We start from the raw sequence: 16,561 nt of genomic DNA on the forward strand, positions 1-16,561 counted from the left end.
AAGACAAATTCCTGTGGCTGCACCCATGCTGTAAATTAGTATATGTTGTTGTCTGCTGAGTGTGTACTCCACAGTTGACTTTGTGTAGCAGTTAACCTGGGGTTTTGGAACAATGTCAGTCTGGGCCACAGGCTTTTACAACTGTTTATTGAGGTTTTGAAGAATTTGATCACATAACAAAATTATTACAGGTATCTATAATCCTTTCAAAGTACATCCCAATATTAACTGTTAAAATGATCTTTTGAAATAGATTTATTTTTTTTTTAACTGTGCTAGTTGAGGGCCTGTCATGTGCTAGGGATAAATGAGAGGGAACTGCAAGCAGTCTTTCGTGTGTGTTTCTTCTTGACCTTTATCACAGCTCATGATAAATTTTATCTGCTTTGCCTCCTTGGCAAAATTGCCTTGGATCAAGAAGGCAAAGGCTTGCTAGATTCATTCTCACAGTTAAGACCTCTCTCAGTCTTCTGACTCACTACAAAACCATGTGAAAAATCTTTTCTGTGCTTATACACAAGAGTGTGTGCACACATGAATATATGACATTGCCCTTTTCTTGCGCACAGTCTACAAAGCAATCATAGTTCCGAAGGTGCTTTTTTGTTTACATAAAAAAACTTTCTCTGCTGCCTTCCCTTGTAGGACAGTGACTTGAAGCAGTACTGGATGCCTGACAGCCAGTGCAAGGAGTGCTATGACTGCAGTGAGAAATTCACCACCTTCCGACGGAGGCACCACTGTCGACTCTGTGGGCAGATCTTCTGTAGTCGATGCTGCAATCAGGAAATCCCTGGAAAATTCATGGGCTATACAGGTAGGGTTTATGTGTTGAAAACCAGAACATTCTCTGTGTGCTCAGCTCATGACTACTGTGTTTTAGATTCTGGCATCTGCTAGAGAATGCTGTACAGGTCTCTAGTGGGCTTAGAAATACGCAGAAACAATCACAGGACTTAATTCTACCAGTTTCTTCATGCACAATGTCAGATTACGCCTGCTTATTTTTACCATTGCTATGTCAATGATGACAAAACAAATATAGCCACTATTTAACAAGGATGTTCACTACAAAAAAGTGTGCCTAAGTAGAAGCTGCTCATTGTAATGGTAATTTTAAAATATAATGAGCCACATGGTCTAATTGAGGGTGAGGGAAACTCTTTCAAATGCCACTTACCAAACTGAAGGCATCGATGATTCCCAGACATCAGCTGATGTTTCATATCTGACTGGCTATTGTACCATGATTTCAGTGTGCACATGTGCTGTCTCCCTCTCGCCTTAACCTGTCTCTCTCTTACTGATAATGTTATGCATCATTTGACTTGGAGAAATTCACTGAGTGTATAATTATCTGGTGTTTTGCTTTTTAAGGAAATAGGAGAACTAGACTTAAACCCATAAAGAGGATTTGAAACAGGAAATCCTTTTTCCACCACTGTACACCTCTGATCCTGTAGAAACAGAGTAGTATTTGTTACTGTTCACTTACACTCTCTGGTTCCCCTTTCCATAGGGGATCTCCGAGCCTGCACTTACTGCCGCAAAATAGCCTTAAGCTATGCACACTCCACAGACAGCAATTCTATTGGAGAAGACTTGAATGCTCTGTCAGATTCTGCATGTTCTGTATCAGTGTTGGATCCTGGTGAGCCACGCACACCAGTTGGGAGCCGTAAAGCTAGCCGCAACATCTTCCTGGAGGAGGATCTAACCTGGCAAAGGTAAAGTGAATGGTTTCATGCTGAGATGCAGACTCTTAATTGTGTCTTCAGGCTCACACCTGCCTAGACAAAAGCTGGTGGTTTCCATCTAGGAAACTTAAAAGTATGTCTTGTGTAAAAGGAATCTAATCCTGTGCTTGCTTCTAACATTCTTTAAGTTGAAATTTGGGAACTTTTCTATTGGAGCTTTAAATTACTTGCAGTCCTTCCTTTAATCTTTTGAATCTGTGATTCTATACCAGTGGCAGAGCAGGTTTTTAGACAAATCAAAAAAAATCTCTTTTAACCACCAATGTATCAAGAAACAAATCTCGTGCTTTACTTGTCAGGTTTTGGGTTGGGCAAGAGAATATAAGAGATGCTGTCTGTGCAAATAGAGAAATGGTGGAAGTAACAATGTTTTAATGGAAGTGGGATTGAAAGGACAGCTATAAATGTTCTCTTGTATGTTTTTTAAAGTATATTTCTTCCACTGCTCTTCAATAAGGGGGTCTTTATTTTTGGAAGATGAATAGAAGAACACTGTACTCCTTCTCAAGTGGTATAAGTTAATTTCTGAGGACTGTGATTTAACCCAGTGTGGGGAGAGGAAGAAAAAAACAGATGTGGTGCCTATTTTCCTAAAAACAGAAGTACAGGCAGGTATGAAACTACCGCGGAATTCTTGAGTCAGCCTGTCTGTTCAGTATGTCCTTTAAAAGTAAAGGAGTAGGGTACTCTGCAAGTACAGCTACTCAGACAAGGTTGTACTGCATACATTTTCTCACAAAGAGCATCTATCATGCTAGTAACAAGTCTATATCCCAGAGCATAGACTGTACAGCTGTATCAGTTGGGGTGCAGTGGCTTGTCTCTCATATTTTATCCAGTAGGGATTTATACTGGTGGTTTATGAACATCTACTGTCTGTCCTTCCTTCTGAACTGGAAGGAAAAAGAGTGCAAAGGTGATAGTGATCAGGTTAAACAATTACAGAAGGTTGTCAGGCTATCTGGGTAAAAGCTGTCTAACAATATCAATAGATAGCATTGCTCTGATTGCAAAAATGATATGTTGGCAACACAGGGGCAATGCCTCTACCTCCAAAGCATGGAATAGCAGCCTGTGAGGAAGGAGGTGTGTAAATGAAAGGGGATAGAGGGAAAGTGGGCAGGAAGGCAGGATAATGCAAGGAGTGGCACGACACTGTATTATTTAAGACTTGAGTCTGAAGTGAGAAGACTTGAGCACTATCCTCCAGGTATCATTTATCTACATAGGGGGAAAGATTTCTGTTCCCTTGTTGTTGATTTACCTCTCATTCACACCCATGATTGTTAACGTTGGAATTAACTGTGTTTTAATTTCAGCTGTTTTGACACTGCTGCATGAGGCAAACCTCAAACATCTGTAATGTGCTCCTTTTCCTTGCAGCTTGATTCACCCAGACTCTTCAAATCCCACGCTGTCTGCACGCCTTGGGACTGTCCAAGAGGATGCAGGGAAGTCACCAGCTAGAAATAGGTAAACTAATCACATTTGAGTACTTTCCGTTCTGGATGCACTCCTAGCATACCCTTCACTGTGAAGCCTGTATTTTGGGATGTATTTTTAAAGAGCATGCTGTTTCATTTTCAGACTGGGACACCCTATTACCCGTAAGTAGTGGTAAGGAAAGGCCATTTATGTACGTCTTCTAATTAATAAATATGCTACTTTTGAAGAACCTGCAGTTTGCTGATGGATCAGTCAAATAAAGGTGGTGGTGAAGAGGACAGAAAGGGACAGAAGTGTCTAAGAAAGGTAGAGTTCTGAGGAAGCCAAGATAAAGGACAAACATGCTTGTTAATGAGAGGTAAAGACTGAGGTCATGGAGGAGCTTTGGTTTTGTTTAGTGTAGTCTTTGTTGGTTTTGTGTGTTGTTCCTCCCTTTTTCTCCCCCTTCCCAGTCTGCTCCTTCTGCTCATTCATTAAATATAATCTTGTTTAAGGTTGCCAGGCTTCCTTAGGCTAAAATCCCATTGTAGGCCTTTATGCAAGAGTGCTGGAATGAACTTGGAAATGTTCATCAGAGCTTTAGTACAACTTGTGAATGCTTGAGCCTAATCCCACTAAATAGGATGGTATTAGAAGAAGTAATTTCTACTTAACAGTGCTTCTGCTATCGTTCTGGTTACATACTTTCATTATGATTAAATTGGGAAACAAGGGTGAGGCAAGGGTGTAAGGAACAGATTGAAGATAATACAGATTTCAGTGTTGGAATCAGGAGACATTCAGAGACTTCTTTGCATTGGTATTACAGGCATGCAGAATGTTTAGCGATTTGGAGGGATCTGGCAGGACCAGCAAAGACAAGGGAACTTCTGTTGAGAAGGATGCTGGGTGTGCCTTTCACGGAGCGCACTGCTTGGAGTCTTCATCTTCTGTGTGATGGGAATGATTTGGAGGAGATCCATATTGACTGTACAAGCTGAGAACCAAAGATCTTGCCTAGGGGGAGTAAAACACTGGTGAATAAACTAGAACCAAAAATCAATTCTGGGCAAATATGGCAAGGAGTCCAGAGTTGAAAGTTCAGTGCTAAGTAACTGCAGTGACGTCAGGAAATGTCTGAAATGTTGAGGATGCTCTCCTCCTTCTGTTTGAACGGATGTCTTCTATTTTAAAAGGCCTTTGCTGTTTGCTGACACTTGCAGTAGTAGAAAAGGTTCTAAGCTCCACCTGGCAAGCCCAAACTGCTCATTCAAGTTGGAATTCATGGCGTCACTGTAGTAACTTACCTGTCTGGAATCATGTTTGAGAAGCAATGATGAGAAATAATCAAATTCTGACCCTGTGGAAACAACTATTCGTTTTGGGTTAAGCATTGCTACTATTTAGATTGTCTCAAAGCCACTGTACATGTTTCTTTGAGAGAAGCTAGACCATGCCTCTTTCTAGATGAGATAAAGCAAAAAAAGACTCGGATTGAGTGCATTTAGTTGCAGGTAGCAGAAGTTACTTAGTATTATTTGTTTTCCTTGTGCATGGAGTATCTGCGTTGAGTTTGTGTTTGTTTTTCTCGGACTATTTATGGGGCGGGGGGGGGGAACCCAGCACAACAGTCTGCTGCAAGTGCAGGCATTTGAATTCCTCTTTTGTAAGTCCTTCTAAAGGATAAGGATTTTTTTCCTTGCAAAACCTCCCCTCTGCTTTTAGAAAAGATAAATACTATGAAGTAATGGATGTAACTGGTGATGATAAAGACGCAGATATGAAATCTGACTGTTCTAAGTCCTGCTTAATGCCCTTTTATACAAATAATCCATGCTGCTTACAGGTAGGTGGCATAGTTTAAGCGGTTGTTGTGAAACAACTGGAAGGAGTCCTTAATGTTGGACTTTGTCAGTCTCATGTTCTGCATCAATAATGCTTCTTGTTAAGCTGCAAAACTCTGCCTGTTCTAACTTTATCTTGAGAGCATCTGAACAGTAGAAAACTGGCAGAGTTTTAGCCTGCCTTGAATGCCTGACTAGGACAGAAAGTTTTTGCTTATCACCCCTAGATGTATATGGATGTAGTACCAATAGAGTTTCCTCTGATTTTGCATAGATTACTAAAAAGGACCTAACCCCTTTATCAGCCCTGTATCCTTGTTAAGAGAGGAGGAAAAAGCAGTGATTTTGAGACTATTGTACTACTAGTGCCTACTTTCTTGCAGACAAAAAAAGTTGAAAGAGGGTGGCATTGCTTTTTCATGCCTGGGCTCATCCACATCATCTGTTGTGAATTCTTCGGAATAATTAGTGTCTGTTTGCCGGTTATCAAGTTCTCTGAAGTTATCCAAGTTTCATTCCAGAGACTAGAGACTGGCAACAGGTCTCATCACTCAAACTGCTGCAAGCTTCTGGAGGCAGTTCAGCACTGGCATTTTAAGCTTCCTTCTTGCTGTATGCAGAAGTGTTTTCCATCTTCACTCCTTGGGGTGCTGTTAGCGTTACTAGTTTGCACTGCATGCTTTTTGCTGCTGGGTTGCAGAAGTTGCACTCTGGTTCTTGAGAGGCTTAGTCTAATTGTGGGATATTGGAGCAGAGGGTATCTGGAACTTCATTTGCATTTTTAGCTTTGCAATGATAATTGCAAAATGGTGTGCTTGTATTGGAGTGCATAGCCAAGATTTCCCAACAGCCATACTGATACCAGGTGGATGCTCCATATTGCAGTACAAGGAAGACTGCCAGCTGGAATCACCTCCAGCTTCAGCATGCAGTTAAGGCACCCTAGAGAGCTGGTGCTCAAATTCCTAGACTCTGTAAGCTGTCAGCCATTTCAGAGAGCTGAGAAGAAGGAATTTTAAATAGGTTAAGTAGAGGGGGAATGTCATTGCCCTGTTACAGGTATCCTGGGTGTTGGCTGCCCTTGCTGGGATCTGTCTTGCCTCCAAGTTGCTGGAGTTTCTAATTGCCCAGTGTCCCATCCCTTCCCCAGTCTAGTCAAATGTAGACATATGTGAATTGCTGTGGCTAACCTTAGTTCTAACTCCTTCCTACAAAGAGCTTTACAAAATCTTAGGTTTAACTTTGATCCAAAGCAATACACTTGCTTCCTAGGAATTCTTTTTCCTGTTTTGATGGGGAACGAAGCTTTAAGCAGTAAGTCTGTTCTAAGGAGAGTGAACAGGGTCACTAGCTTAAGTTCCTTTTTAGCATGATACGAGATCAGTGCCTGCTCTGATGGAGCACTGCACAATGAACTTTAATCCTTCTCTCTTCCACTACAGGTCAGCCAGCATCACTAACCTGTCACTGGATCGATCAGGTTCACCGATGGTTCCTGCCTATGAAACATCTGTCAGCCCCCAGGCCAGTCGCACGCATACGAAGGCAGAGACCAACGAGGATGAGCGCAAGATCCTTCTGGTACCTTAACCAGGCTTCTGTTTGTCCTGCTCTGTGAAGGCAATGAAGTTTGCCTTTCTTGTATCATGTAGCAGGAGTATCTTGCTGCATTTAAAGGCTCTTGTCTGAGCACTCTTACCTGTACCGCTCCTCCAGGTAGTGTAGGGATGGAGACTATTGGTGCTGCTTTGGGCAGTTCCATCTTCCTGGAACAAATCGTAGTTTCATATGGTGCTTGCATAGAAGTGTTTACTGTTTTTGTTAGGAAAGTGTGTTAATGTGGCGTGGAGTCGGTGTATGGTGGCTCCTTGTGGGTTAAACCTGTAGCACAATGACCTGATTTTGTGTTTCTTCAGGTTTAGATTTTCCCTTTCATAAGCCACATGATTGAAAACTTTAAATGGCTGCGTCAAAATGGTTACACCACAGTGAATAAGTTGAAGCTGTTACAGCTTATTGGGGCAAAACCTGACTTGGTCCCTCCCTCTGTTTGCAGAATAAATATCACAATTTGTGGAAGGTTGTAGTGACGTACTTGTTAAAAAAAAAAAATCAATGTGCAACAGTGTTCTGTGTAATCCTGTTATCCCCTCCCCACAGAGGCAGTGTTGTAGGTGGCAGTTACTGTGCAATCTTCAGTAGAAAACAGTGTTTGTTTTCTTTGAGGGAGGGGAAGTGTTTCCAACAGATGGGGCAAAAAAGGTGCAGAGAAGGGAAGGGAGTGTCTTTCACGCGTTAAGAGATTCAAGACTGCTCCATGTTGCCATTTTAAGATCAGGAAGCCTCATTTCTGTGTTCTCAGGTATTTGCCTGCTGAAAGCAGAATGCATACAAGCGTTCCTGAGGGTGTAGAAACGCTAGCTCCTGTTTGGTTGCATAACTCTTTTCATGGGTGCTCTGTAAATAGATAACCACATGAGGGAGGAGCATTAAGACATGTCTGTACACTGTCCTGCCTGTGCATGTAAGTTAATGCAGGAAAAATTAAATATAAAGTGCTATGAACATAACTTGGACCAAGATGATCAAGTGCCAGTGCACTTCAGCTTCACATTGTTTAATTTTTTTCTCTTTCCTTACTTGGAGGAGAAGAGGATCAGTGGCATTGCTTCTGTTCATGTAAGATCAGAAGATGCAGTGTCAAGTAATGTAAGATTTTCTGTGAATTCCCACTGTTTGTTTAATGCACTTAGCACATGGAGCTGACTCTATATTTAAAGCTTAATGTAGTCCATTCAGAAGACTCATGAACTTTGCTCATTAAATAAAAGCTAGGGAATGATGTAAATACCTTGGGATAGGCAAATTTTATGTAAAGCAGAGGTCAAAATCCTGGAGTTGAAAGGATTTGCTGTGTTCTGCCAGTTTGTGCAGTTTAATGAATTCAGCATGTGAGTTAAGGGTAACCTATAAGGCAGCTGAACTATGGAAACACTGATTGCATCAAATCTTGTGATCCTATGGTGTGTTTCATTACTGATCCGTTTAACTCTATACCTGGTATGGAAGGGGAGCTGATGACATGAATTTTAGGATAACAACCAGGACAGCCACTGCTGGAAATAAAAGCAGAAAGCCAGTCCAGTAACAGAAGTGGAGGAAAACTCTTGGATCTTAGGGCATTCTTGGGAAAGTGCAATAATGTGGGTCTAGCAGTTAACTGGAGAGCTGAAATCAGTTGAAATTTAAGCTTTCCTCTCCCCTCTCCCCACCCTCATGCAATACACTTGAGCCATTTGAGAAAGTGAGGTGCAGTGTCTGTTTTCCACCTCTTGGGGTGCTCTCTTGCTCTCAAAATAATCCCAAATACACTCTGCAGCAATGGGACTGTGCTGTGCCAAACCGGGGCATATGTCGGAAAGCAAAAGGGCCCAGATGCAGAGAGACAGCTCAGTTTGGATGGGGCATAGCCTAAGCAAGAGTTGGTGTACGCGCCTAACAGGCCTGAAAATGACTTTGCGGGCCAAGTGTTCCAAGTGGTGAAGGGTACTGATCCACAGAGTCAAAAATGGTTAATTGAGTTGGGAGGGATAAACATCTCTTTTGCTTAGTGGCCATGCCAGCAGTGTCTAAAAGAAGACTTGTTACTGAACAATACAAAAAGGGATCCCCAATAAGAAATGGTGTCCTAGAACTTGCACATAGCAGTGTGCATTGCTGTGTCAATTGCTCTGTATCTGGGGCTTGCTAATTGACTCGTATGCTTCACAATACCTAGGTTAAGAATAGATTATATAGAAAAACCATCTTCTGGATGATGTTTTTATTGTCTCACACTTCATTTGCACACACCACCTGAGTCTGAGAATAGGGTGCAAAAGGGGAGTAGTAAGGACGTAAGTATCTTCTAGGCAGTACAAAATCTTGCCACATTAAAAAAAGACCACCAAACTTAACTCTGAGGGCATCCTCTTTACTTCTTCCTTGTTCTCAACTTTATATAAGAGTAAGGATACAAAGAGCTGATCTCATCTATGTTTGCTGTTTCTGTTTGTACCTTCACATAAGTGTGCAGAATGGCTTAGATTTTATGTCTGTGGAGGGCCCTTGATCTAGAAGCTGATCTAAGAGCCCAGGCTGATGCCCTTGAAACCAGTGCTAAGGTCAGACTAGTAAGTAACTTGCACATTTCCTTGTCCAGGACTCAGTCCAACTGAAAGATCTGTGGAAGAAAATCTGCCATCACAACAGTGGGATGGAGTTTCAAGACCATCGCTACTGGCTGCGGACGCATCCCAACTGCATTGTGGGAAAGGAGCTGGTCAACTGGCTTATCAGAAATGGGCACATAACCACAAGGTAACCCTGATGCTTTAGGACAGCAGGTGTCATCTGTTTCTGTCACAGGAGGTTCTGAGTTTTAGCTGAGATAGAGTTCCGTAGACTTCAAAGATGGACCCCTTTGCAGGGAGATGAGAAAGAAAGAAAATGGGGATCTCTTCTTTGCTACCTACCAACACAGGTAGGGTTCTCACTCTGTGTGGTCCAAACCAACAGGGTTCAGGAGGCTGTGTGGTTTGGGAGTTGGTGGGAGAGGTAGCTTATTGGATAAGTATCACTCAAACAGTTGGAGAACAGTGAATGTGTTACAAAGACTGTCCAAAAATGCTCGCTTATACTCAGTCTGCCCATAGGCTCAGAGATCACTAATAGTGTTTGATAGCTAAAGTTTTGCGGGGGCTGGCAGGCTCTTAACCTTGTGAGTATAAAGAATCTGGTGTATTTAGCTGTGCGAGAGGGGGATAAAACTGAGATGGTTCTTAAGCATAAAGCAAGTCCTCACTCAGTAGAGATGCTTAGTATATATATAACCCGAGCTGCCAATATTGGAGGAGCACAAACAATATGTGTTAAACATCTTTTGGACACCTCAGCTGAGTTGAGAGTACTAGCAGTCTCCTTATCCAGCTCCATACTTGAATCAGTACATTCCACTCTCTTTCTGCTGTATTTTAAATAGCGTCTGGTTAATGACATACTGATGAGTCAGGTAGTGCGTAGCAAATGACTCTTCCCTTTTGTAGCATGCCTGTAGTATAAACTGTGTGTGTTTAGAACTAGACTTGGAAAACCACCTCAATTTTTATACTTCAGGGTCCAAGCCATCGCAATAGGACAAGCGTTGGTTGATGGACGCTGGCTAGAATGTGTCAGTCATCATGATCAGCTCTTCAGGGATGAGTATGCTCTCTACAGACCATTACAGGTAAAAGGAGTAGGAAAACTATGTTTTTTGCTGGGTTTGGCTGTTGACTAGAATCTTTACTAATCCTGTTCTCAACAGGCATATCTATGAATCAGCTCTCCAGAGAACTGGCCTTTTCCCTTAGTGATTTAAAGCCTGAGGAAGCTGCATTTGCCAAGAAAGCTTTTGGACTGTCCTCTGGAGAGGATGTGTTATTACAGACAATGCACTACAAAAAGTGGAGGAAAGGGTCTCCTTTCCAGGCCAGTGCCTCTCGTTGTGGATATTTTCCATGGAGGCCTTGAAATAGCATAATCTGTGCTTGTGGCATCTGTGCCGTCATGCAGAATCTAAAATCTATGTGCAGTTACTGGTGATGGAGATAATGGTGGTTGTGTTCTTCTGTTTCAAAATTGCTTCTTTAAAAACTGTCAAAGAATGGATATTTTAGATATGCAGTATTGTATCTTCTTCTATATTGTATTGGTAACCTTTTCCTGATCTCCAGTTATGGCAGTAATAAAGAATTTGGTACCACACCATGATACAAGATTGGGAGGGAGTATTTGTCATGCCTCCCAAATAAGACTAGCTACCTGAGGGGAAGGCAGGGAACCAGTGACCAGAGATGCTATCCTACTGTATTTCATTCCAATCAGACTTACTGAGGGGTAAGAGCAGTCACTGGCCGGAGTGACTGGATTATTTTTTTAACTGGAACAAGGTATCTCTGTAGCCTCTCTGTTACCTGAAAGCATTCAAGATTCTTACATGGTCTGCAGCTTCTTACTATAAAGAATGGCTCAGCTGTCTGCAGGTCAGTCAGAAAGCTTGCGGCCATTAGCATCTTGTCTTCCTCATGAATTTCAGCTCTTGGCTATAGTCATGTGGTATTCCTTTGAGATTGCCTTGGGCTTCATCTGGCATCTCGGCTTGTCAACTGCACTGATTCAGTTTGCTGGTAAAAGCTTGCCCTTAACTAGCAAGTGCTTGTGGATCCCGGTTTCTAACTGTTTGTAAGGGGCTTATGTTATTAATGGTTTAAAGGCAGTCCTTGTTCTCATCAGCTGAAAGCACTGTCTGATCTCATTTCTTCTGGACAAGGGTCAGGAGACTCTTGTTGACTTGCTTGCTTGCTGACTCAGTTGCTTGTTGCACTCACTGTATCCAAAAGAATGATAGTGAGGTCTTGAGATCACGATGGCTGATAGAAGTCACTTAAATGTTCTCCAGGTCCTCTGGCACTCTAGGCAGGCTTTGCTTGGACACAGTAGCCCCTGCTGGAGTCCGACTTGTGAGTGAAACTCTTAGAGCTACTTCGGTCAGTCACAGAATTGCTTCAGTAACTTAGAATTAGCCTCTCTTAAAAGCTGCATGTGCTGGTTTCTGGGCAAAGGATACAGTCATCACCCACAGAAAATGTGCAGTAGAAGAAACTTGTCCTTTAGTGCCACTTAGTCGCAGCTTGTGTGGAAGTGGGAAGGAGACAGATACAGAGCACGTGGGAAGTGTAAAGAAGTACTTGGTTCCTGTTCCAGAGAGTTCCTAATTCATGCTAAGTGGGGTGGCTGTATGACTAACTTGGCTCAGCCCACTAAGAGTATCCTCCGACTTTAAAAATTATCTGCATTTGTAGCAGGTTGTTTTTTAAGGCAGCTTAATATTTCAGCAGAGCTGCACTTTTAACACCTTTTGTATTTTCTTCCTTGTCTTCTAGAGCACGGAGTTCTCGGAAACCCCATCTCCAGACAGTGACTCTGTGAACTCTGTAGAGGGGCACTCTGAGCCATCCTGGTTCAAAGACATCAAGTTTGACGACAGTGACACAGAGCAGATTGCTGATGAAGGAGAGGATAACTTAGCCAGTGAGTTTCAGCTGAGTCTTGTGCTCAATCTGCCTTCTCCCCTGTTATCCTCAGTCCTCAGAACATAGTAGTTTAACCATGTCTTGCTTTATGTGTGTGTGTGTGTTTGTGTGTGCACGCATGGGGCTGTAAGGATTAAAGCAAACTGTAACCTAACTAGTCCTCCTGTTTCTTATGATGGATACAGTATTTTATATTTAGTTGCAACTGGCAAAACTTTATACTTTTAATGGAGGAGAAGCATGTAAATTGCTGCCTTCTGTTTCTCAAGCAGACTTCTGCTTGATTTGGGCCTATAGCAATGCACTAAAGAATGCCCAATATATTAGCATGCACACCTGAAGATAAGATTAGAGCTATAAAAATACTGTATTCCTGTAGTATTGCACACTGGCCTTTATGTAGTAAAGACAATTTCTCTCCTCTCTGATACCCTCATGATTCCCATTTGAACCCTTCTCCTCCCTGTATCTTCCCCTTACCCAACACTAAAAGACTCCGCCAGCCCTAGCAAGCGCACTTCAGTCAGCAGCTTCCAGTCCACAATGGACAGTGATTCAGCCGCCTCCATCAGCCTGAACGTGGAGCTGGACAACGTGAACTTCCATATCAAGAAGCACTCCAAGTACCCACATGTGCCCCCTCACCCTGCCGACCAAAAAGGTATGAGGTAGTCACCAGCTGGAGTTGCACATGATGGAGAGCTGGGCCCTAATAATACTGACCTATTTGGACACTACTTTTGTAGCTGTCTTACAGAGGGGGAAATATGGTTAGTTGGCACTCACTTGCAGTTTTGATGTGCTCACCTCTGAGGAGGCTCAGTAGACCTCTTGAAACACCTTCTCTTCAGAGTGTGTAACTTCCCCTGGGACTTTCTCTTTGCAGTTGAAACAAAGTCTCCTGTCTGTACATACAGTAAGGCAGATCCGCATACACCGTTTCTGACCAACGGGGGTTGAAAAATAGTCCGTGAATAAACCAGTTTGCTATGTGTTAACTTGCTTGATATTAAACTGGAAAAGCAAGCAAGAAATGAAACTCCAAACAAAACCCAGACAAAATTAACTTGGAAGAGGTCTGTGCTGACTTCTAATTTTAGAACACTTGTTCAAAAGAGGACATCCACTTAAACGAAGTAGGAAGAAATCAGGTACTCTGTGTTCAAAACTTCTTTGGAAAGAAATAAGTACCAAATTGAAAGACTTAAGCAAAATCCTTATGGAAAAAATAATGTACTTCCCTGTTGACAACTGCATTCTCTAAATTGGACAAGGGCTGACTGAAACTAGGGCTTGCCTCTGGCTTGGGTCTGGTATATTCTAGTCGCTTTACATGCTGGGGAGCAATTGATGTCTTTGCTCTGCTTCCTCACCTAAGGTTACATCAGCTTTGTAGACTTCTGTCTTTGGCTGCTCGTAAGGAGTCTTATTCTTAATTATTCTTTCACCCTTACCCCTTCAGTATTTCCAACTTTAAAAAATAATCCAGTGTTAAATAATGAATTGATCACAGCTGACTTTGAAAGCATTTTAGACATGGGTAAGAGAGGTAAATTAGAGGGGGCATTTATTAGTGCCTGTCATAGTCACCTCTTGTTATTTACTGAAATATGTCTAGAAGAAGGGAAATCTAACTGCTTATTTCCTCCCCCTGAGAAAGGAGCAGAATAGGGTAAAAATCTAAGTTGATGTTGAGTGTCTCAACAGTAGGGATGTGTTGTCAGCATTACTGGCACCAACTCATTGTTGGTTCCATTCAACTTGTTTCTAGTTCATGCCCTAATCAAAGGAAAAGCTGATGCATCTCCAGGGAAGGAAAGGTTGGAGAAGGTGAATATACTGATAAATTCCTTTTAGGAAGCAGGGGTGCTAGATTAAATGAGTTAGAAATAGGCCCAGGTGTGCTGCAGTATCCTATGAATTCTCAGCTGTGGCAGGTTTCTTTTTATCAGTGTGTGTTGGGAGTAAAGCAGGTAGTAGTTAGTTTGGCTTGGCCAGTATTAAAGGACTGGCAGAATGCTAGTCCTGGTTTCAGACATATCTCAGTCTTTATCTCCGTATACGAAAAGCAGAACATGATGAAGGGGAAATGTAAGAGAACCTGATTCTCTTGGAAGCTGATGACCAAATCAAGGTTTCCCATAGCCACAGCTGAAGCTTTTCTGAGAAAGACTTTGACGATAGAGAGCTTGGAGAAAATCAGTGGAAAGGGCAAGTGGTGAGGGGACTGAGAGGAGAGAGATTTCTGTCTTTGAATTACATGTATTGGTAGCACTCTGCTATCTTTGCTGAATCTCTGCTGACTGATGTCTGTTATCTGTTCCTGAAGTGTGTGGTCTTTTAACTAGGTTATGCTGTAAGAGTGTAATTAGTAGGGAAAGCTGGGAACAATTTATTTTGAGAGAATGGATTTCCCTTGAAGAGGAAGTATCAGTAATATGCCCGGAACTGGCATAAGGTAGAGGTGTGAGTCAGTAAGATGCACCGTGAAGAGGTAGGTATTATCTTGCAGCTTTTGGAAAAATCTGCCCCCTCCGCAAATACAGAGTCTCTACAGGAATGACCTAACCAGGAAGCAACAAGTTAAAATGAATTGATAGTATCTTGAATAGTAAGAAACACTTGGCAGTAGGGAGACACTAATTTCACAAGTATATCCATTATTCAAGGCCTTCAGAATTAGGTGGGACAATATCCCACAGTTCATACTGCAGAGCCTAGAGTAGTGAAATGCATGAATGTTAAAATTTTATTCTGGAAATATTAAAGTCTGAGTGCAAAGTCTTCTGTTTTGTTTTTCTGATTTATCCTGGCTATATTTGACAAAAGATGCCATCCAGGATGTTAGAGAGTATCACAGTGATTAGAAAGTCAAGACTATACAGTTGTTTCTATGTAAAATAGGACATGGTTATTTTAAGAGCAGTACTGTAGTTAAATCAGTGACATGTTTGGCGCTGTCAGGGATCAGTAACTTCCATATGACTGTTATGTACATGTGTATTTGGCTTGATTTCATTTAAGTAGTCTTCTGTCATTAGACTGGATGGCAGTGATTTAATTTCCTTTGAAATAACACAGTAAAACTGAAGATCACATCCACCTTCTGAGGCTAGTAACTCAATTTCCTCACAACTGGTAAATTACAGTCACTGGGGGAGGACTCATAGGGCAAAACATCAGTGCTAGAAGTGCAGGTCAACTTTGATCTAAGTGGTTAGTGGGTTTCTTCAAATGATTAAGGGATATGCAATTTCCATCAGTCATAGAAGTCAGCTGCTTTGAAGCAATTGCCTGTGATGTACCAGCTGTGTTTTACAACAGTGTGGTTTGTATATAGTCTGAGTCTAATGGCAGGACTTCTTGTGATGTTACAGGCTGACTAATGTCTGGTGTGTTTTCATGGAATTCTAGTGACTCCAAGTTAGTTGGCTTGTAGTATCTTACAAGTGAGTATAGTGACTCATTTATAGTATCACTCTCTAAAGACAGTGGTACTTTATAGTGTCTATCAAAATAGGAAACAAAGTTCAATTGCTTTCTGCATTTATATTTGGGAAAGAGATAAGTGATTTATTTTTAAGTAGCTGTTTTTAAAATGTTATCAATATGGGAAGTGTTGTTTTCTAAATGTTTTTGTGGCCAGATATCCTTGACGTGTTTTGGGTAGCTAGTTTTTGCTGCCTGCATCCAGTTAGGAGGGGGAAAGAAAAGAGCATCTGAATAGCTATGACACGGTTTGTTACCACCATTGCTTGCCAAGCCTTAGCACACTGTTATCAGGAGCCCTCCTGGTGCACATTTTGGGAAGGTGCACGTTGTGGATGCATGCATGCTTGTTTGTGTACCAGAAAAAAAGCTGAGGTTCCAGGCCCAGTCCGTTTTGATGCTTAACCAGAGCAATCCGTAAGGTGTATTTAAAAAAAAAAAAAAAGTACTTGCTGGTTTCCATTGGAGACCTGTGAATTTCTGTGTGTATTTTAGTATTTGCTTTCAGTGATGCCCTTGAATTGGACCTAGGAATTCATGTTCTGGGGTGGGTTGTTTTGGTGGACCTCTTCAGAGGAGCTTGTAAGATAGTCACTTGATAGCTCACTGCTTACAGATAAGGCTACAAAAACCACTACAGGAACTTCCTCCTCCTCCCCCACTGCTGCTCCTTCTTTGGAGCATGGTGCATCTAGGGATGATGTGCAAGAAATGTGCATTAGCCACTCTCACCATCCGAAACTCACACCTGTGAGTGTATTATCTGTCCAGTCTATGAGGATGTATCTTACCTTGTCAGGAATTTCTCATGGCACAGTTGGAAGCCATGTTATAGGAGGTGAAACTGTATTGAAGAGAAGTGTGGCTGGTTTAGAGGTGCCACCTGTGTCTTTGACTAGAGCATAACTAAGGTTAGGTTTCATCTAGGGATAAC

The 16,561-nt window shown here is 42.0% G+C and overlaps 1 protein-coding gene across 3 annotated transcripts in view; it reads left to right on the plus strand.

Annotated features, from left to right (window-relative positions):
* Nucleotides 1-16,561, plus strand: part of PIKFYVE (phosphoinositide kinase, FYVE-type zinc finger containing) — a 63,167-nt gene that overhangs the window by 12,476 nt on the left and 34,130 nt on the right. For all 3 annotated transcript variants that reach the window (XM_065670168.1, XM_065670167.1, XM_065670169.1), the window contains exons 5-12: nt 646-817; nt 1,520-1,727; nt 3,141-3,230; nt 6,469-6,607; nt 9,228-9,385; nt 10,181-10,292; nt 11,989-12,136; nt 12,632-12,799. In XM_065670168.1, the coding sequence (XP_065526240.1) occupies nt 646-817; nt 1,520-1,727; nt 3,141-3,230; nt 6,469-6,607; nt 9,228-9,385; nt 10,181-10,292; nt 11,989-12,136; nt 12,632-12,799 (1,195 nt within the window). The remainder of the gene's footprint in view (nt 1-645; nt 818-1,519; nt 1,728-3,140; nt 3,231-6,468; nt 6,608-9,227; nt 9,386-10,180; nt 10,293-11,988; nt 12,137-12,631; nt 12,800-16,561) is intronic.

This window comes from Lathamus discolor, chromosome 3, assembly GCF_037157495.1.
Source record: "Lathamus discolor isolate bLatDis1 chromosome 3, bLatDis1.hap1, whole genome shotgun sequence".
NCBI lineage: Eukaryota > Metazoa > Chordata > Aves > Psittaciformes > Psittacidae > Lathamus > Lathamus discolor.